The 21745-nt window shown below is 45.1% G+C and overlaps 1 protein-coding gene across 8 annotated transcripts in view; it reads right to left on the bottom strand.

Moving 5' to 3' along the window:
- SFMBT2 (Scm like with four mbt domains 2) overlaps positions 1–21745 on the bottom strand; it is a 302416-nt gene that overhangs the window by 189891 nt on the left and 90780 nt on the right. For 7 of the 8 annotated variants that reach the window (XM_082740949.1, XM_082740950.1, XM_082740951.1 and 4 more), the window contains exons 5-6: positions 2956–3044; positions 1046–1292 (exon numbers count right to left, since the gene is read on the bottom strand). In XM_082740949.1, coding sequence (XP_082597075.1) covers positions 1046–1292; positions 2956–3044 — 336 coding nt within the window. Of the gene's footprint in view, positions 1–1045; positions 1293–2955; positions 3046–21745 lie in introns of those variants that run through there. The other variant, XM_082740953.1, reaches the window with a different exon arrangement.

The following is a 21745-nucleotide window of genomic DNA, read 5'->3' as shown; positions in this document are numbered from 1 at the left end:
TGGGTGGATGGATGGATGGATGGGTGGATGGATGGATGGATGGGTGGGTGGATGGATGGATGGGTGGGTGGGTGGATGGATGGGTGGGTGGGTGGGTGGATGGATGGGTGGATGGATGGATGGATGGGTGGATGGATGGATGGATGGGTGGGTGGATGGATGGATCGATGGGTGGGTGGATGGATGGGTGGATGGGTGGATGGATGGATGGATGGATGGACGGATGGGTGGGTGGATGGATGAAGGATGGATGGATGGACAGATGGATGAAGGATGGATGGATGGACAGATGGATGAAGGATGGATGGATGGACAGATGGATGAAGGATGGATTGATGGACGGATGGATGAAGGATGGATGGATGATGGATGGATGGATGGATGGGTGGGTGGGAGGATGGATGGATGGACAGATGGATGAAGGATGGATGGATGGATGGGTGGGTGGATGGATGGATGGATGGATGGTGGATAGATGGATGGATGAAGGATGGATGGATGAAGGATGGGTGGGTGGATAAAGGACGGACGGGGGCAAATGGGTGGGAGGCTGGGAGGTTGGAGGGTTGGATGAGTAGCTGGATAGGTGGGTAAACAGATGGGTGGTAGATGGATAGATGGAGGGAAGTATATGGATGAATGGAGACGGATGGACAAATGAATGGATGAGTGAGTGGGTGGATGACTGGAGGATGTATGGGCAGACAGAGATTTTGGAACCAACTTCCAAGACTATCAAAATTCCTAAAGAAAAAGGGAGAAAATGACCAAGTCACAGTCCCGTGTGTCTTTCATTAGTGAATCAGTGATTCCAGAGGAATAAGATCAGCTTCACCACAGCCTCCACCACTTTCTCCTTCCAGAACACTACTGAGGTCTTGAGTTCTGTTTTCCATAGAAGAGTTTTCTGCAGTCAAAATGCTTAACGTTCACATACGCACGTGTAAAAGATACCAGGGAGCTAACAAACTCTCCAGAGACACATCCAGGAAAACATCACATCCTTTACCAAATACTTCGCAGCAGCAAAAGCTTTGGCCCTTACCTGAAGGTGGGTCCATTCTGTATTTATTCTCTTGACACCAACCAACTGGTCGAAGTCTGTAATCCAAGTAAAACAACCACTGGTCATAGGATTCAGTGTCCTCCAATCCCACATAGCGAAGGCGTAATCTTCCTCCAACATTTTCAATCACACTAACTATCCAGTACTGAAAAGGGCTCTGAGAATCCTGAAGTTCTATTAAGGAATCAACTGTAATGAGGTCTATAGGGCCTTTCCCTCGCAGAGGCTGTTTAAACAGAAGCAAAACTCCTTATTTTAAACTTTATTTTAAGGTTCTCATGGAAACAGATGACAGCAGAAGATAATATTTTTGCACACCATCATCCAAGCTACTGGCAAACAGTCTGGTGTTTCCCTCCACCCCCAACCCCTTCCCACTCCTTCCACACACACGTTCATTCCCCCGGCCCTCTATCCAACAACAAGAATCACAAGTAAACACAACATAACAGTTTGCGCTCGGCTCTCACCAAACAAATCACCCTTCCCAGATAAAATGGCATTTGTTAGAAATAAGCATGCTTTTAAGAAGACTTACACCAAATTGGCCTCCCACTAGAAAATATGTGGTAGCTCAATGTCTCTTCTCCCAGACCATGGGGCTATCAACATACCCCACGACTCAAGAGACATTCATCTTATCACGGCTACCATGTGAATGATTAAGACGCTCGCATACTTTTAAGTGAGCAAAGCATGAACACGTATCAAGGACGTGTCTAACACACGTGAATGATCAGCTACATGAGACAATTACGTAGTTATTTCTATACTTGGTCCCATTGTTGGTTTAGAGAATGTATATATATATACATATATTTATATAATTAGTGCCCCGTATAAGCAAACTTCTCAGCATACGTTGGCACATGAAAAGGGTGTTTGTTCAGCCAGTCTTGTAGGCAAATATGTTAAAAAAAATGAACAAAGTAAGATAATTCGTCCTTCTGAAAGGGTGAAGAATCATCATTTTGATCTGCTAACCAAACAAATCAGGAACCGTTAAGATAAGCAAATACACCAGGCAAAATCTTCACAGAATAAAACCAGATAACCGTGTCTTAGACAGCAGTGCTCCAAAAGTCAATGTCATTTATGAGAGGAGGGAAATTCACCGTTAACATTAAGAGAATAATGATATCGTCAAGAACCACATCATATTCTTGTTATTTCGCTTCCCCCTTTCTTCAAGGGGCATTCCCTAACCAGATGTGGTGACTCAATCATTATGTATGACAGTAGGGCGCTCCTTCTGCTCTACCATATAGAGTAAAGATCAAAGTGCTTTATCACACGGTTACTGCCAAACGAACCATCACGACTGCAGATCACCTGTTTTTTCTTCGGCACCTTAAGCATACCTTAACCACACTGAAATAGGATTCACCAATACCCCTGTGGTCTTCAGAAGGGAGGCTGATTCAATTATTACTCAACACGCATGCGTTGTTGGCGTGCGCGTACTCAACCAGAACAGAAGAGTCACTGGGACCATTTGTTAGCACACTCCCAGACTCTAACAGGGCATGCTCGTGCTTCGTGGTCACATCTACAGAAGAGGTCTTCTCCAGGATTTCATTTACATTCACGAATACAGAACAGAGGCTCCCATGTAGGGGATAACGGAAAGATACCCTAATGATAGCATTATTTAAAAATCTGTTCACACAGAAGCCAGTTTTCCACTTATTGATTGTACCACAGATGCAGAAGCTTTGGTGCCATGAGAATCATTACCTTAAACAATTTGGAGGGAAAAAAACAGGAAGTTAGGCTATCTGGACAGAATATCCACACGTACACGTGTACCCGCTGAAGGATATAGGCAAAGGTGCTCATGCAACCGTGAGGCTTCAGACACAGACTAGCTGAGAAACAACAATACATACACCTTCCAGGAGGTTGGCTGGCGCCGTCCGGGAACCAGTCAAGTCACGAATGAGGAATTCCGTCCAGTCTGTGTACTTCTCTTTGATTGCTGGCAAGACAAAAGAAGAAGAAGAAAAAACACACCTCAGCACAGCAGGCGAGTATCAGGTTCAGTTTAAAATCAAAGCACTTTTCTTTTTTTCCTTTTTTTCAGATTTTAGTTTTTATTTATTTGACAGACAGAGATCACACACAGGCAGAGAGGCAGGCAAGAGAGAGAGGGGGAAGCAGGCTCCCTGCCGAGCAGAGAGCCCGATGTGGGGCTCCATCCCAGGACCCTAGGATCATGACCCGAGCCAAAGGCAGAGGCTTTAACCCACTGAGCCACCAGGAGCCCCTCAAAGCACTTTTCTGTACACATGTGTTGTTTTGATACTTTTCTTCATTTTAAGCATCACACTGGAGAGCTAACACGATGACCAGAAATCTGCCCACAGCGGGTGACCTTGTGCCTGTAGCATGCTCGCGCTTGCTGGGCATCGGGGGGATTAAAGAAGAGGGAGCCCTGAAGTTTGAGGAGAATGTACTCGGGCATTTCTGCGAGAGAAAAGCAGATCGCGTGAAGCACGGAATTCGGGGAGGGGGAGGGGGATTCCAAGAAGGAAGAGACCAGGGAGGGACAGAAGTCAGAGGACAATCCCCAGGTGGAAAAACAGCAGTGGGCTCTGAGTGACACCGGATTCTGCAGGTGGAGACAAGGAAGAAGGGGCTTTCTGACTGCGAGGCCCGGGAAGGGAGGACGTGGACGAAGGCCACACAGTTGTTGACCGACTCTGGCCCAGGCTGAGTACAGGGCGCGGGGAAACAACACCGATCAACAGCCCAGAAAGCAGACACATTAAGTCAACAGGAAATCTCTGCCTAACTCGTATCTGAAAATAGCACAGAGGCTTGAATGGAAACAAAAGAGGCCAACGGCAGAGAAACCGAGGTAAGGAGTGGCTACAGCTCTCCAAGGACAAAAGCGAGGGGACCGCAAACTGCGGGGACCACGTTGAGAGCAAGGAAGGAATGTAGCAGAGACATCCTGAAGAACGACATGTCAGACGGTGGAAGCCAACCATCTCCGAGTGCTGAGAACCCGAGACTAGAGGAACAAGACATTCCTGGCACATCTCCCAAAGTACAGATCTCCAAAGGCTTCACCCGGTGACATCCACACCCAGGACAGGCCCAGAGCCTTCCCGGGGCCTCACAGGCTTCACGGATCAGCAACCCAGGAGAAGCATGGCCCAGATTCCCGCCTACCCACTCCGTGGATCACGTGGGGAGCCAGCAGGCCAGGGAGCACTGCCTAGAATACATCCAGTACTTAGCCTCTGTGGAAGGTTCCAGATGCAAGTGGTTTGCACGTTGCCTGTGTTCTGCAGAGGCACAATACAATAATTTCTTGCTCACACCTCAAGGAACAGGTACCGTAGCAGGCTCTGCCCTCACTGGTTACAACTTTGAGTAATTTATCCCACTTATCTTGTGCTCTCTCCTCATCAGTGTCAGGGTGCTAACAACATTTTAGCCTATGGGCTGCTAGCAGTTTTAGAGAAGATACACACATCGTAAAACCTAACCATACCGGCACACACCAGGCAATTAATAAGAAGCAGCTCTTCTTGTTGTAAGCGTATATTAAAGTATGACACACTCTCACCAAGTATCTACTGTTCATTCCCACAAATGCCAGGCTGAGGCTGCACACGTGCGCTGGCCTGATCACCAACAGAAGCGGGGACAGCAGCGACTGCCACCACTAACCCGCATCCCAGTCAATATCCCTCCCTCACACACTAAGGATCCTAAGACAACCAGAACCAAAAGGGAAGAATTCGGGCAACATAAAGAGGATCCGGACAAGGCTGCAAAGTCCAGCTTTCCCCCATTCGATGCCGCAACCAAAGCTTTGCTTAAAAAGGAGCAATTCACCCATTCATCAGCTTCTACCACTAGGCTTTTTGCTCAAATAAAATACCATCTTCCTTATTTTCTACATGCACACTCATAAGGTAATGCATCTATTTGGGGCAGGAACTGTTACGGTGTCCTTTTCTGTCCTTAAAAGTGTAGCCATCATTATTGAATGCTGTACCCATTTCTAAATTAGCCCCCAACTGTGTACGAAGTGATTTGTGTCCCCCCCATATTCCTACTGAATCCTAATGTCCAATGCGACAACATTAGGAAGTGGGACCCTTGGGAGGTAACTAGGTTTTGCGGAGGTCATGAGGGTGGAACCCTCCTGATGGGATCAGTGCCCTCATACATGAGACCCCAAGATCCTCGACCCTCCCACCACGTGAAATTCCAACAGAAGGAAGGAACCCTCAGCCATAGAATCTGCTGGTGCCTTCCTTTGAACCTCCAGCCTCTGGAACTGTGAGAAATAAATCTCTGTGGTTTACAAGGCCCAAAGAACACGGTATTTCTGTTACAGCAGCCTGAATGGACAGAGACCGCCCTCCTGCATGCCCATAGTTACCGAGAAGACCAAAAGGAAATGGCATACAAGACAACAGAATGAAAATCCGTATTTCCCTTATACTTTCCCAGCATAACTTTAACTTCCTCTGGGTCTCGGGATCATCGTGACAGTGCTCTGGGGGTGACGTTTCTAACTAACTTGTCCCAAGTTCATAGAAATAACAAGGGTCACCCCCCCGCTTCAAACTCAAGTATGCAGACGCCGATCCTACCCGGAGTCTCTCCATGGGAATCTATGACTCTCAAAGCTTCTGCGCACAGATAAATCAGTAATTTGTAGGCATGATAGAGATAATATGAAAATCACTGTCTAACCCGAAGTTTCAAGATGAGGACAATATACAACTGTGCCCAGCAAATATGCATTCCTTATTTCTTTACCAAAAAATGACAATCAGCCTAGCTGGGTGAAATACGGTCCCATACCCGACAGATTTATGTCCATATCCACTACAAGAAGAAAGTTCAATGGCTTATTTAAGGGGTGGTTCTAACATCCACATAATCCAAGTGAACATTGAAATTAAAAATTTTTAAATACACCATCACCTTATGAAGACATCGTGTAATGTTGAAATTGAAGTGGGTTGGGCTGTAGTAAGAGAACAGTAGAGATGCTTCTAAAATTATACCTTGTGAGCCCTCCAGCCCAGAGCCCCTATAACTATCCATTAATGTCTCTACACAAGGCTCTGAAGCAATCTTTCTTGTGCCACACAGTATCTAGACAAATTACTCTCACTAAAAAAATGGATCTTAGCTGCAAAGATATACTAACAACTTCTGATTAATAAGTAGAAAGGAGGGTGCCTGGGTGGCTCAGTGGGTTAAGCCTCTGCCTTCGGCCCGGGTCATGATCTCAGGGTCCTGGGATCGAGTCCCACATAGGACTCTCTGCTCAGCAGGGAGCCTGCTTCCCTCTCTCTCTCTCTGCCTGCCTCTCTGTCTACTGTGATCTCTCTCTGTCAAATAAATAAATAAAATCTTTTAAAAAAAAAAAAGAAGTAGAAAGGAAACAGTTCTCAGAAATACTGTTACTTTTTTAAAAAAATATATTTTATTTATTTGGCAGAGAGACAGAGCACAAGCAGGGGGAGCAGCAGGCAGAGGGAGAGGCAGGCTCCCAGCTGAGCAGGGAGCCCAGGGCAGGACTTGATCCTGGGACTCTCAGAAATGACGTGAGCCAAAGGCGGTGCTTAACTGAATGGGCTGCCCAGCTGTTAACAGACAGAACCACCCAAACACTGCAACTTTTAAAAGAAAAACTGTTCTGGTCAACATTTAGTTCTCAAAACTCAATATTCAAATGTAAAAAATCGATTAGAGAAAATACCACCATATGTATTTTTAAAAACTATGCAAAACAAGTCTACAATTTGCAGTCAATGGACTTATTTTGAGTAATACTGAATTCGGTTAAATTTTAGTACAATAAAAATTGCCTAGAAATACCTTAGAATTCATTGCAACAGAAGCTGACCTGCACTTTCCTGGGTGTCCACATAAGTTTCTAATCAGAAGTTCTAAGACTATAAATTTTCATTTACTACAGAATGCCTCTCTTCAAAGACTCAATCAACTAGCATGGCTATAAGAACCATCCTTCTCAAATAGGAAAAAAATTCCTTGCCCTCTGGTCATTATCTTTTCCATCGGATGATCCAGGCATTAAATTTCAGAAGACCTACAACATAGCAGACACCCAAAGACATCGAATGTGAACTCTACACCCAGAAAGAAATGATTAAAATGAAAACAAAATAGATGGATAAAAGTTTGTCCGTAACATTGTAATCATTTCCACATGCTGTTAGCTTACACGGAGACACTCCTGAGAGTTCATCCGATTCTCTATTCGTAAGAGTAAAATCAGGATCCTTGTACAACCTTCTCATGAACATGTTTCCAAGGTTCTATTCAGTTTTAACATTTTATAAACTTTGCATAGAAAATACATATACTTTAGTTAACTTTGCTTTTTAAGAAATCCAGGTTACACTCGTCATTTTAACACCCCGTGTGGGGAGCTACGCCTCTCTCACTGCAGGACGCAATCATGAACATCAGTTTCAGAAAGAGAAAACACACACATGTGCGTACACACACACACACACACACACACACACACACACACACCATGCTTCTTTGCAAAGACATTCAGAGATGGCCCTTAAGTCCTACAACAGCATTATGGGGATTACAGAGCTACCTATAAAAAGAGTTCCAAACAGGGGTGCCTGGCTGGCTCAGTCCACAGGACATGTGACTCTTGATCTCTGGGTCATGAGTTCAAGTCCCACATTGGGTGTAGAGAGAACTTTGGAGGAAAAAAAAAAAAAAAGGTTCCAAAAAAAATGCAAGTCACTATCTCCCCCCCCCCCCCCACACACACACCCAGGATTTGGGAAGACACCAGTCATGTTGGACTTCCAGGCCCATCAAGCATACGTAAACACATTCAATGATTCCTCACTTCTCAAGGAGGCCATCTGCTGGGGACACTGGTCTGCGGTTCAGAGCTGCCCCTTCAGGGGGACCCTGAACACGGAGACTTGGACTGAAGTCAGAGGAACATATTCCTCCCCTCTCCATCCGTGTCAGCAGGTTGAACAGACAGGTCCACGGGGAATACAGGCTGCGTCATACCTTTCCACTCACCGGGAAGATGGGCAGAGTAATTCCAATGGGCAGTGAACCGCTTTCTGCTGAGCCACTCAGATCTACCCTAGCTGGAAGAAAAGCCAAGCATTCCTGCATCTTAAGAGTCTAAACACACGGAGGCTAATTTTTGTTCATGGCAATTTTCTCCACTCACTGCCAACCAAAGCTTCTTTGAATTTATTGTGTCGCTTGCATTTTTGGTTCTGACTTGCTCTTTGGTTGCTCCCTTCTAGAGCTTTTTCTGCCATTTTCAAAACCTCTTGACACAGTAAAGCAGAGCATTTTCTCCTGCCGTATGCCCAGCATCCTCTGACTCGGAAGGTTGTTTCGTGGTTATGTCCTTCCTCTTCTCTCCTATCAGGTGTTCTCCTGGGGTGTCTGGTGGCCCGTAGGCATGCATCACACATCAACTAGAGCCAACCAAAAAGCTGAAGGGGAAACTTTGTCCCAGAGCAGAGGCTTGTAACTCAGAACGAATGTTTGGTAACTCCCATCTGAAAGGAAATGCCCGAACTATTGTCTCTGTTCTCCCCGAACAGTTCTGTCCATTTCTTCAGAGATGAACCCAGAGGATACACAGCGTCTCTAGTCCTTGGTTGTCCCAATACGGTAGGGAACAGAGAGCCTGGAAAGTGTTCTGACCCTATTAAACCCTGCCATTTCCAGCCTCACCTGGGACTCCCACTCACCCAGCACTGCAGGGACTCCAAGTCCCCCACAACCAAGTGTGAGGCTGCAACGGCCCCCGCCCATCTTTGGCAGTTACCAACCCTTCATGAGCTTTCAAGCTGCAGGAACATTTTTGAGATATCTTTTCTGCACGAGTCTCTCTTCAATTCTCTCTGTGTGGGTTCATGTATTTTTTTTCTTCCTTCACTATCATTTTAAAGTAGCCTCTGGAGGAAGAAGAGATAAATAAAAATGCTCCATCCACAGAAAACTCCTGGCTCACAACAGAACTGGGCTTTACCATACAGTGTCAGGCAGCAGCCTTTGAGGTATCAAGAAACTATTCTTTAACACTGACTTCGCTAAAGAAAAGAAGTGCAACAGTGAATCCTGAATTATAAGTGGAAACATTTACACTTACTATTAAGAAGAAAAGACTATAAAGTTCCTTCCGTTGCAGTTTTTTTTTAAAGATTTTATTTATTTATTTGACAGAGAAAGATCACAAGTAGACAGAGAGGCAGGCAGAGAGAGAGAGAGAGGGAAGCAGGCTCCCCACTGAGCAGAGAGCCCGATGCAGGACTCGATCCCAGGACACTGAGATCATGACCTGAGCCGAAGGCAGCAGCTTAACCCACTGAGCCACCCAGGTGCCCTCCCTTGTGGTTTTTTTAAAGGAAAGTATCTACATTAATTTTTCATACAGTTTCAAATTAAATTGTTCCCACAAACAGAAGGACAGGTCACAAAATGACTCAACAGGTCGACAGGATTGATAAGCTCCTACTGTGCGACGGGTTCAGATCAAAGCATTCCTATCTCCAGTAATTAATGAGATGAAGATTGTAACTTGTGAAAAATGCTGCAAAAATTATCTCTACACACAGATACACACACATACTCCTAAGTACTCACTATCTGTAGATTGGAGGGAAAGTCTAAATTCAGCCTACCAGGATTCTTTCAGTTATGTAAATACACTTGCACAATTACAAAAAGTAGTATTACTATTTTGCTCTGAAGATAGGGATTTCGCAAAAACACAACCTGAGCACTGTTGGAGGGAACCACAGAGAGTGACGACTTTCAGCTGACACAGAGACAATGAGTGGACTGGACGTCAGAACAGTCCACATGGCTGAAACACAGACTATTAAGGCCATTATAATCCTTAAAACCTTGGTCAGTGTGTACACAGACTCTTAACAAGAAAGCCCTCGGCTACTTAACATTCTACACGTTGCTCAGAATTTTCCTCAATATTGGGAATGAGCGCAGGAGAGTTCCTCCTTGTTGAGATTAGCTTCTTATGGGGTCATACGTGACTGTGCGTGGAGACGGCTTCATTGGGTGGTTATAAGCCTTAAACGACAAAATGCTTCCTGGCAGTTTTCACGCTGGTGGCTCAGTATCCTCGGATGATGCTTTCTGTCACTCCCTCTTTAATGCATTCCAACGTTTATATAAACACACTCGGTCTCCCTTTAGAAGATCGTACTTGAAATATTGCAAAACGTTGCTTTAATCATACACGAACAAATTTCTGACAATCCAAATTTAACTTTTAATAAACCTGTACCTCAGATCACGGATACGAAACGACAGCCATGGGCATAAAAACCACATGGTTAATACTTTATTAATTTCAGAAATTATAATGAGATGAAAAATGTCTTCCAGAGTGGGATGATACTTTTTAGCCTTCTAATCCCTTAACTGCCTCTCCCTATGTTGAATATTAATGCTAATTAATGCTAATGACCACATCTTCAAACACTGACAAACTGGTACCAAAAAAGGAAATCTACCGTCTGGAGAATAATTCTTCGTGTAAACCAATTCATTTTTAGTTTCTGTTCCTGCTTCCTTGCATTGTTATAAAACTGATCACCTGCTACATAGTGGAAAAATGTCAACCTCTCTTGTTACACTTTGCAAGAATAGTCAACGCAACAGCAACAGGATCCGTCGTGCACAAAGACAGTGACTTGCTGAAGGTTTTCAGGAGAACAAGATCAATAGTGAATAGATGAGACACAAGGCTTCCATCAATACGAATGTCGACACACGCAGCTCCGTATTTTTTAATTGACACTACAGAGCACTGGAGTTCCCATTGTCCGCACGTCTCTCACATCCAAATCCAGCGTCTGTCCTTTGTGTTACACACCCAAGCACACACAGACAGGGAAACAAGCACACTTGAGACCTCCCTAAAACTCAGGATTCAAACCCGATTTCTACACTCCGACACGCCAATCCGGCCTCAACAGCTTCCCAACTTCCCTTTGCTAGTAGTTAAGTTATTCCTACAGTTCGTGCAAGTCACGGCTCCCTGGAAAAGAAATGTATTCTACTAAGCTGTGACAGTGTTTTATCTGCCTGTTTAAATAAGGCAAGTACGTCAGTACATATCTATTTGCTGTGATGCCTTGTTCAGGGGCTCCGGGAGGATCACAGAGCGCTTTCTTGCCAGTTCCTGGAAATGGCATGAGGTCCGTCCGTCTGGGGCAGGAGCAGCAGGGAATGCCTCCCTCGGTGACACGCAGATTCAGGGGCTCTGTCGGAAGGAGCCACCCCCACCACCATGCTTGTTCTCCTTACTTAAAACCACACCCTTTCCATCCTGTACCCAGTGAACTGTGAGTCCATCATCTCCACGCCTGCCTCCCTCTGACCACCGCCCCCAGTCCCCCTCTGCACTAGAACGACCAGGCTTATCACCACAGCATAAAGAAAAAGACTGAGCCAAATCATTCCCTGTAAGTCCTAGAACCACCCAACCTTGTATAAACGCCCCCTGCCCTAGAACTCTCTTTTTTCTTTTTTTTTTAAATTTATTTTTTATTTTCAGCATAACAGTATTCATTATTTTTGCACCACACCCAGTGCTCCATGCAATCCGTGCCCTCTATAATACCCACCAGCTGGTACCCCTTTCTGATCAATCAATACCCTATTTCTCTGCTCCCCTCCAAAACCAAACGTAAGCAAAGAAGACTAAACTCACTCACTATCCCATCCATTTAACTTCCTTCCCCACGAGAACCAAGCCACCCACTGAACTGCACTACTGATGACTTTTCCTCCCTGAAACAAACTCCTCTCTGGGCTTCCATGACTGGGATTTTCTTTCTTCCTTCTCCAGCCATGCCTTCTCCATCCATCCCTTTAACTTCCAATGATTAGGGGTTACTTAGAAACTGGTCCTAGGCTGGCTTGCTTTTCCTCTCACTCTGTGGTCCTCCTGTGGACAGTCTCATCCACGCCCACGACTTTAATCACCGTGATGCCAACAGCTGTCAAATTCATCCCTACAGACCAGACCTCTTTTCTGAGCCATAGGATCGGAGAGTCCTGCCTGTTTCACAAATGTCCATGGGTGTCTGGGAGTCCTCTCAAACCTGTTATCTATAAAAATCAAGCTTTGATCTTTTGAAAAACACATTGATTTGTAGGAGCCCTTTATTTATGTTAGATATTAATTCTTTGTTAGATATCTCATAGCTCCCGACCTTGAATATTGTATTCAACACAAGCCTTTTAAAACAAGACATGAGATCATTTCACACAGCCAATGAATCTCAGAGTAAACTTCAAACTCCCGCAACCTGTCCCAATTTCCTGCAGGACTGGGTCCCTCTCTACTCTTCCTCCCTTTGGTGTCCACACTGGCTTTCTCTAAACTCTTCCCCTCCAGCAGCTTCATTATTAGCCTGGATATCCCCCTCCCTTGGTGTAGAAACACTTCCCCCACTGTGTCCCCAGTAAACCCAGCACCTCGACTATCCCTTTTTCGGGGATCCTTCCTAACTCCCAGGATCAGCAATATTCCCTCCTGGAGTCCCAGAGTCACTCCATTCATGGCCTGAACACAATGTATAATTAAGTACACGTTTGTACTCACCCGCCTCACGACAGTCCACGCCTTACTCTCCACGCCCCTTGCATGACTACAAGACGCCCAGGACCCATGATAAACACACACAGCAGACGCCCAGGACCCATGATAAACACACATACAGAAATGTGTACATTTCTGTCACAGGGGAAAGGACAGATCTAATGGCTCTGCACCTTGTGTCTGTTTTACCAATCTTCTGTTGAAACACAACTTGTGGGATTCAGACGAAGAATCATTGTTACCATGGATATTATATAGACCTTTCAATAAAATACGATACAACTCAACAGCACACCACAAGCATTCACAAATGAGCTTCCACATCTTTCCTTGGCCTGGTTTGTAACTGCTCCCACATGATACCAGGAGACATTTCAGATTATGGCTACAGCATATCTAACCCAGAAAGCGAGAGATCTCACCAGTTCACTCAGTGGGCATCAAAAACATCTTAAGAGTTGAGACAGACTGTATTTCTCTAGAGCTTTCCTTCGGAAGAACAATGCACAACTGTCCCATTAGGCAACATGGATACCGTTCATTTCAGACGAGGGCATCACCCAGAAATGAAGGAAACACAAGGTACGACACGTCTTTGAGGGCCAACTGCTTCTGTGAAGTTCTCTGAGGTTCCTAAAAACCTCTCAGCGCTATAAACAATCAAGATTTACAAAACAAAAGCCATAAAGATAAACAGTACTTATGACACTCTCAATGTGTCACTCCTAGTACTGTGCATCCAATCTTTATGAGCCTAGAGGATGAATAACAGCCCCTAAAACTGTTAGGAGAAAGTTAAAACCTGATCACTGTTCTCTGGCTGGAGATTTTATCCAATAAAATAATGGAATTTCTCCTATTCTAGCACCTTCTCTCCCATTCTTCTCTAGCTGCCAATATCTCACCTTGCAGGCATTTCTGTTATTGCTTTAAACCTGTTCCTGCTAAAAAAAAAAAAAAAAAAACCCTTCCAAAGAGTCAGAGACTTTTTTTTTCTCTCCACTAAGAAAAACTTCCTACAGGTCTTTCATTAGCTCACTCTGCAGAGAAACTGTCAAGTCTGAACTGACATATCACAAAGGTCCAAGGCTCCAAGTTCAATGGAATAGGACACTTTCTTGTTAAAGATTTTATTCTCACAGGTCTCCCTCTCACACATACTTCTTTCTTCCTGTGAAGTTACTTTCTTTGCTGTGGCAAAACAGCTTCCATTCAAAATTTTCCCTTAGGTGCAAGTTTTGAAAAGAAAGAAAAAAACAACCTTGTCAAAAAAAAAAGAAAAAAGCTTGCATAAAACTTATATTAACATGCCCTCTGTATATATCTAATTACATGAGTCAGCCTATCTTTTAATGGTTTTCACAGTTGCTGTCTATAATGGCATATGCTGTGTGTGAACATACCTAGGACACAAGCACCCAGACATTTGATCAAACATGCCTCCAGTTTCTGTGAAGATATTTTTGGATGAAATCTGCACTGCAATCAATGGGCTTTGAGTGAAGCAAACTGCTCTCCCCAGTGTGGCTGGGCTTCACTGAATCAGGGGAACACTTGAATAGAACAAAAGACTGACCTCCCCAGAGCACTTCTTTGAAATCAAAGAAGAAGTGAATAAAGAGATATTCCACGTTCATGGGTAGGGAGACCCAATATTGTTAAGACGTCAGCTCTTCCCATCTTGCTCTGCTGATTCTGTGCAATTCACAATCCTAGCAACTTATTCTGCAGATATTAGCAAAATGATTCCAAAGTCTTTATAAAAAGGAAAAAAGTGCATGGGGCACCTGGGTGGCTCAGTGGGTTAAAGCCTCTGCCTTCAGCTCAGGTCATGATCTCAGTGTCCTGGGATCAAGCCCCGCATGAGGCTCTCTGCTTGGCAGGGAGCCTGCTTCCTCCTCTCTCTCTGCCTGCCTCTCTGCCTACTTGTGATCTCTTTCTGTCAAATAAAAAAAAAAAAAAAAAAAGAGAGGGAAAAATTCCAGAACAGTCAAGACAATATTGAAGGAGAACAAAGTGGAAGGACTGACACTACCTGACTTCAAGATTTACCATAAAGCCACAGTAACCAAGACAGTGAGGTATTGATGAAAGAAAGAACATATAAATCAGTGGAACAAAAGAGAGAGCCCAAAACAGACACACATATTTTCAGTCAACTGATCTTCGACAAAGGAGCAAAGACAATGCATAAGAGCAAAGATAGTTTCTAGTTTCTTCAATAAACAATACAGAAACAACGGGACATCCACATGCAAAAAAAAAAAAAAAATGAACTTAAACACAGACTTTGCAATTATGAATAATTACAAAAATTACCCTTCACAAAAATTAATTCAAAACAGATCCTAAATCTAAATGTAAAATATCCTAGCAGATAGCATAAGAGAAAACCTAGATCATCTTGGGTATAGTGACGCATTTTTAGATACAACAGCAAAGACACGGTGCATGAAGAAAACAAATGAGCTGACCCTCATCAAAATGGAAATCTTTGGCTCTGCAAAATACATTGTCAAGAGAATGAGAAGACAAGCCAGAGATTAGGAGAAAATATGAATACAAGACACATCTGATAAAGGACTGCTATGCAAAATATACAAAGTACTCTTAGAACTCAACAATCCAATAACACACCTGCCTTAGCAGGTCCCTCGTCAGGAAAGATACACAGATGGCAAATGGCATATGACAAAATGCTCCACATCATATGTCTCCACAGAAATGTCTTAAAACAAGAATGGGATACCAAGATATACCATTAGAATACCAAAAACCCAGACCACCGACAACAGCAAATGCTTAGGATGATGTGGAGCAACAGGAACTCTCTCGCTCACTGCTGGACAAAATGCAAAATGGTGCAGCCACTTCTGAAGACATCTTGGTGGCTTCTTACAAAACTAAACGTATCCATACCATACGATCCAGCAATTACATTCCTTGGAACTGAAAACACGTCCACAGGAACTGAAAACACGTCCACACAAAAACCTGCACACAAATGTTTCCAGCAACTTGGTTTGTGATGGCCAAAACCTGGAGGCGACCAAGATATTGTCTGCCAGGTCAATGGAGAAAGAGACTGGTCCATCCAGACAATGGAATATCATGCAGCACTAAAAGGACATGAGCTATCAAGCAACAGAGAGACATGCAAGAACTTTAAATGCACATTACAAGCAAAAGCAGCCTTAAAGCCTCTGCCTATTGTGTGACAAGGCTCCCTATTGTGTGATACCAACTCCATGGCCATCTGGACAAGCACAACAGTGGAGGAAGTAAAAGGTCCATGTCCGCCAGGATTGCGGGGAAGGGGTGCACAGGTGGCACACAGAGCAATTTCAGGGCAGTGAAACGACTCTATGATGACAATAACGACGGAATGTACAATACCAAGAAGGAACTCTACCACAAAATGCGGGCTCTGGGTGGTGAGGATGTGTCGGTGTAGGCTCACCCACTGTAACAACGGTCCCACTCTGACAGGGGATGCTGATAATGGGGGAGGCTGGGCATGTATGGAGGCAGGGGGTAGGGAAAACTCTGTACCTTTGCCTTAATTTTGTTATGGACCTTAAACTGCTCTAAAAAGTTTCAATCTTGAAAGAAAGGAGAGGAGATTCTCCAACAGACTGTCTTGGGACTCCACCTGTGACCCAGGCTCCTTCCAGTTCTTCTGTGGAAACGTCTTTGGACTCAAACTGCAACGTTTTCCCGAGTCTCCTCCTCCATCAGCTTCTGGACTCCCCACATCTCCACAACCATGGGAGCCAATCCCTTAAAATACACCTCTTCTCATAGCTCTGCACACATCCTATCGGTCTCTTTCTCTGGAGAACCCTAACCAATACATTACCATATTACTATCCTAAAGGGTGGGCAGACCAAAAGGAAAGAACAAAAACACTCACAGAAAAGGGGGAAATGATAATGAATCAATCCTTAGACTTTCTTGCGGGCTGTAGCTTCCAGAAGCCTGAGATGACCTGAACCCCGCTGAGGAAGCCATGCCGCACTGGAAATGAGAGGCTCTAGGTGGTGCTGAGTGGAATCCCAGGTGCACCCTGTTTTGCTGTGTGGTATCAGAAAATGACCCAGCCTCTCTGGTCAGGTGTTCTTACCTGTATAAAGCAGCCTCCTCACAGTACTCACCTGGCAGAGCCCTAGGACCAGGAAGTGAGAGAACCCTCATGAAGCCCTTGGCACAGGGCTTGGCAGGGGTAAGTGCTAAATGAAGGATGTGGGGGGGGCGGTTTGAAGGAGGAGAAAGAGGAGGGTCAAATGCACCTTCAGGCGTGTTGCTAAGAGGACCACGCCCACTCAGATGGGCTTTTTGCAGGGAAACAAACCAATCTTAAAAACTAACCAGGTCATGATCCCAGGGTCCTGGGATTGAGCCCCGCATCGAGGTCTCTGCTCAGCGGGAAGCCTGCTTCCCCCTCCCCCTCTGCCTGTGATCTCTCTCTCTCTGTCAAAAAAATATATAAAATCTTTAAAAACTTTTTTTAAAAGATTTTATTTATTTGACAGAAGGAAATCAGAAGTAGGTAGAGAGAGAGAGAGAGAAAGGAGGAAGCAGGCTCTCCGCGGAGCGGACAGCCCAATGCGGGGCTCGATCCCAGGACCCTGGGATCATGACCTGAGCCGAAGGCAGAGGCTTTAACCCACTGAGCCACCCAGGCGCCCCTAAAAACATTTTTTAACTAAAAAACTAATCAGGAAATTGTCATTTAGAAGTTATATTTTTAAATTTCGAAACTAAAACCAGACAATGATCAAGGATCATGTAATTGCCTCAAATACGAACAAAAAATTAAATTAAATTTTAAATCAAGTATGATTTTAGAGTTTTCACAAGCTTGTCCACTGTTACAAGCATAGTCAAGGGACTGAAGGGTATGACCTTGTTAAGTGGATACAGACAGAGGCAGTGTTTGCCAACGATTTCTGCCACAAAACACTCTCCACCCCGCACACACCCCACCATGTCTACACTCTGAGCAGCACAGACCGGTACTTTCTCTCCCAGGCACTGTCATTTTAGTCCAGTGGTTCAATCCAGGCTAAGTGAGGCTGGCAGGTGAGATCTGGGGTTGGTGTTGAGGCTGCTGATCACACGCCCTGTGTCCAAAGGCCCTTACTCACAATAAACTGAAGTCTGCTTTCACCATGTGGCTGTCAGAGTTCTGCTTCAGAAAACAATCAGAGCTCCAAGCCACCCGGAGAGACCAAGTCTCTCACCATCAACCTAGCCGCTATCCTCTTCCGGAAGTTTTTACAGGAACTAAACCATAAACATCCTCCGTGCTCCTGGCTTCTCCTCAGTCTTGCTCCAAAGCCTGAACACTGTGTTTCTGTCACCTTCCTGAAGCACCCCCCCCCCCATTCCCCACCACCCCGCACTGGCAAAAGGCAAGCCGGAGATTAAGAACCCGCCCTTTGCATCTGACTTGAATCTAACTCGTGTTTGGTTTTTCCAAGTCTTCGGCCACCATACTTGGACGGCTAGAAGTTTCTCTAAACCACACGTTACGGAACTGACCAACTGCGAGGTCAGTTTCCTAATCCAGACAGGCCCATCCCTCCAGCTTCGGTCTGAGCGATTATTATATCCCTTACAGCAAAGATTCTTAACTTGTCGCCCATAAAATCCAAAACGAAATTGTGAACATGCATGGGCTCCTCCCAAGAAGTTTCAATGACTCCATCAGATTCTCAAAGGACTCTAGGACCCCAAGAAGGTTAAGAATGATGCAGAAATAATATAACTGTATTAAAATGTGGCTATGATGTATGTCACTGGACGAGAAGAGTGTTGAGGATGACCTGCTCTACCTTCCAAAAGAGAAGCAATTGATCTACCCTCTTTCCTCAGCCCAACAGACACGAGACTTGGCAATTCTGATAATAAAACCTCTCCCGAGTCTCCACTGCATACCAAACACATCCGTGCACAGCACCTCAACTGGTACCTCCAGAAAATCTGATGAACTACTTGTTCTCGTCCCTGTTCAACAAGAAACACTCAAAGCAACTAGGCAGACCTGCAATCAGTAGAGAGCATTTGCAACAGAAAGCCTTCTCTGAATTTACAAGCTACGTGCACAACGTCAATTTTAGAATAACTCTTCCAAACACACGTGTTGTATGACTGAGAAAATAAAACCGATGCAAAACAAATTATTTTAGGAGTCTAGAACGTAAACACAACTACTCAACAAAACCTTAGGTTCTGGGTCACATTTCTCAAAACTCTTTCTTGTGGGTCTAACTTTCAAAGATTTATAGTGCCGGGTAAGTCGATTTCAAGTAAGTGATTTAAAATGGAAGTTCCCATTTACCCAAAAAACAACATCTCATGAAATGTTAGTTCCCTTAGAATGAAATACTGAAAAAGAGTTATACTTTGGGAAAACACACAGCCATCGAAGATTACTTTCTTCATGTGCAGATCTGATTAACATGCTGATTACAATAATTAAAGACGGCTTTAATCACACCTCACTGGAAGTGTGTTAGCACTGAATATGAACCAAAGCATGAGAAAAGGAACGGAATGGTTCTGTCGGTAAGCATCCAACACGAGATCTGACGTATTTAGGACAAGCAGTGAAATCCCTCTAGCTGAAGTGTAGGTGAGGAAGATCAGAACATATTCTTCAAGAGAAGAGGCACGTTTCATACATAATCGGTTAGGTCCAAGCATAAGGACCAAGAGCGGGCATTCTGCCACTGATGGACAAATCCTGTGACCTACCCGTCACAGCTCCAGATGTGGTTCAATTCTTAAAACCTGTCATTTTTGTGAATACTAACGAAACTCGAACTCTGTCCTACCACCAAGACCTCTCAAGACACCGAATTACCCCAAAGCAGAACTTCTTGGCAAAACACAGACTCCAGCATAGCCGCTCTTAGCGATAGGATTTATTATCCAGTTATGGTAGACTGAAATCCTTCCCATCACTATATTATATGAGGACACTTTTATTGACTGTACATTTTTTAAATATGCTAGTGAAAAATTATTAGTGACAGAAGTTTGTTTTGTTTTGTTTTTTCCCTAATCAAAACACAGGGCACCTGGGCATCTCAGCTGGCAAAGTGTCTGCCTTAGGCTCAGGTCATGATCCCAGTGTTCTGGGATCAAGTCCTGAGTCAGCTCCCTGCTCAGTGGGGAGTCTGCTTCTCCCTCTCCCTCTGTTACTCCCCCTGCTTGTGCTCTCTCTCACTCTCTGTCAAAAACATAAAATCTTTAAAAATAAGACATTTAAAAAATTGAAAATCAAAACACATTCTGCGTGTCTAAGTTACAACAGTCACTAGCAATTCAAAATTCTGGGGTGGAATGATGTCTATGTTTCAGGTCTGCAGACTGGAGAGTAATCCCACCATAATCTCACTCTTTCACACATTTCTTCTCTTAGGAACATTTTTGCTCTGACAACTCTATATGGCACAATTCACAGATCGATTTCTCACCTGTCAAACCCAAGGGCGACAGCGGTAATAGGTTGGCAGAGTACGACTAAATGGAAGCGAGCTCGGCCAGAACCATGAACCAGGTAGGTGGGGACAGACTTACAGGGCACAAAGACAGACTGGGGAAGATGAAGTAGTTAGGAGGGTAAGATCACCGGTGATTTCCAGATTGCCAAATCTATGGTCAATTCTCGGTCTTCTGCTTACTTGACATAATGAACAGCATTCCATGGGTCTGATCATCACCTCCCCCCTCCTAAAAACATTCTTCTCTTAGTGTTACAGATTCAATTCTTCTGTCTCTCCAAAATTCTTACGTTGAAATCCTAACCCCCCAATGGGACGGTATTTGAGGGTGGGGCCCTGGGGAAGGGATTAGGTCGTGAAGGGAGAGCCCTTACAAATGGGATTAGTGCCCTTACAAAAGAGACCCCCAGAGAGCCCCCACACTCCTTCAGGCAAGCAGGGACACAAGGAGAAGCTGGCGGTCTGCAGCCCAGCGGAGAGCTGTCAGCAGAGCCCAAGCAGGCCCGCACCCTGATCCCAGAATTCCGGCCTCCACATCTGTGCAGGACACATTGCTGTTCCTGATAAGCCGCGGGCCTGGGGTGCATTGCTATATCCACCAAGCTGACCTGGACACTTGGCCTTGGAGCCATCGAGCTCTCCTGGCCTACCTTCCTGGTCATCACTCCTCGGTCTCCTTGACTACTGCTTCTCGTCAGCCAACCTCTGGAATGTCCCAGAACCCAGTCCACCAGGACACCCTCTCCACCCACACTCATCCTCTCACTGATGTCATCCACGCTTGTGGCCTCAGACACGAACTGTATGCTGACGGCATCCAGTTCCCGCACCGACCAGGACTGCCCTCTGAACCCCAGACACACGTCCACCATCCACTTTGACATTTGCGCCAACACCTCAACGGAACACGGCCAACCACACTCGGCTCGCTCCCACGGGATTCCTGGACTCTGGGACAAGTGTGCCTCTCCGGGTGCTCAGGCTGAAGGCTCTGGACGCAGCCATGGCTCAAACGCGCTCTCTCTCCTACCCTCCCACCACATCCTCCGCCCCGTACCATACACACAAGCACACGTCATATCCCGTCCGTTGGCAAACCCTGGTAGGTCCACCATCAGAATACCTCCAGAATCCAGTCGCTCTGCTACAAAATCCGCAACAAGCACCTTGATACAAGCCACTGCGATTGCCTGCCTTGATCACTGCAGCCACAGAGCAGTCCAAATGATCCATTCAGAACACAGCTCGTGCCTGAGTTATTCTGCTATTCAAAATCCTCTCTGAGGAAGAAAAGCTGAAACCTTTACCACAGCCCATGCAGCACTATGGGCCACTGCCCACTCTGATCTGCCCCCTACTGCTCTCCCCAACACCACTCCTGTCCCACTCTGCAGGCTTTCATAGCTCTCCTCTAATATATCCAGGATGCTCCTGCCCCAGGACATTTGCATGTACCGTTCCCACTGCCCAGAACACTCTTCCCCCCAGATATATCAACGGCTTGGTCTTTCACTTCATTCAGGTCTCTG

The sequence above is a fragment of the Mustela nivalis genome (genome assembly GCF_964662115.1).
Source record: "Mustela nivalis genome assembly, chromosome: 7".
NCBI classification, from domain to species: Eukaryota; Metazoa; Chordata; class Mammalia; order Carnivora; family Mustelidae; genus Mustela; species Mustela nivalis.
This window is presented reverse-complemented; position numbering and strand designations above follow the sequence as displayed.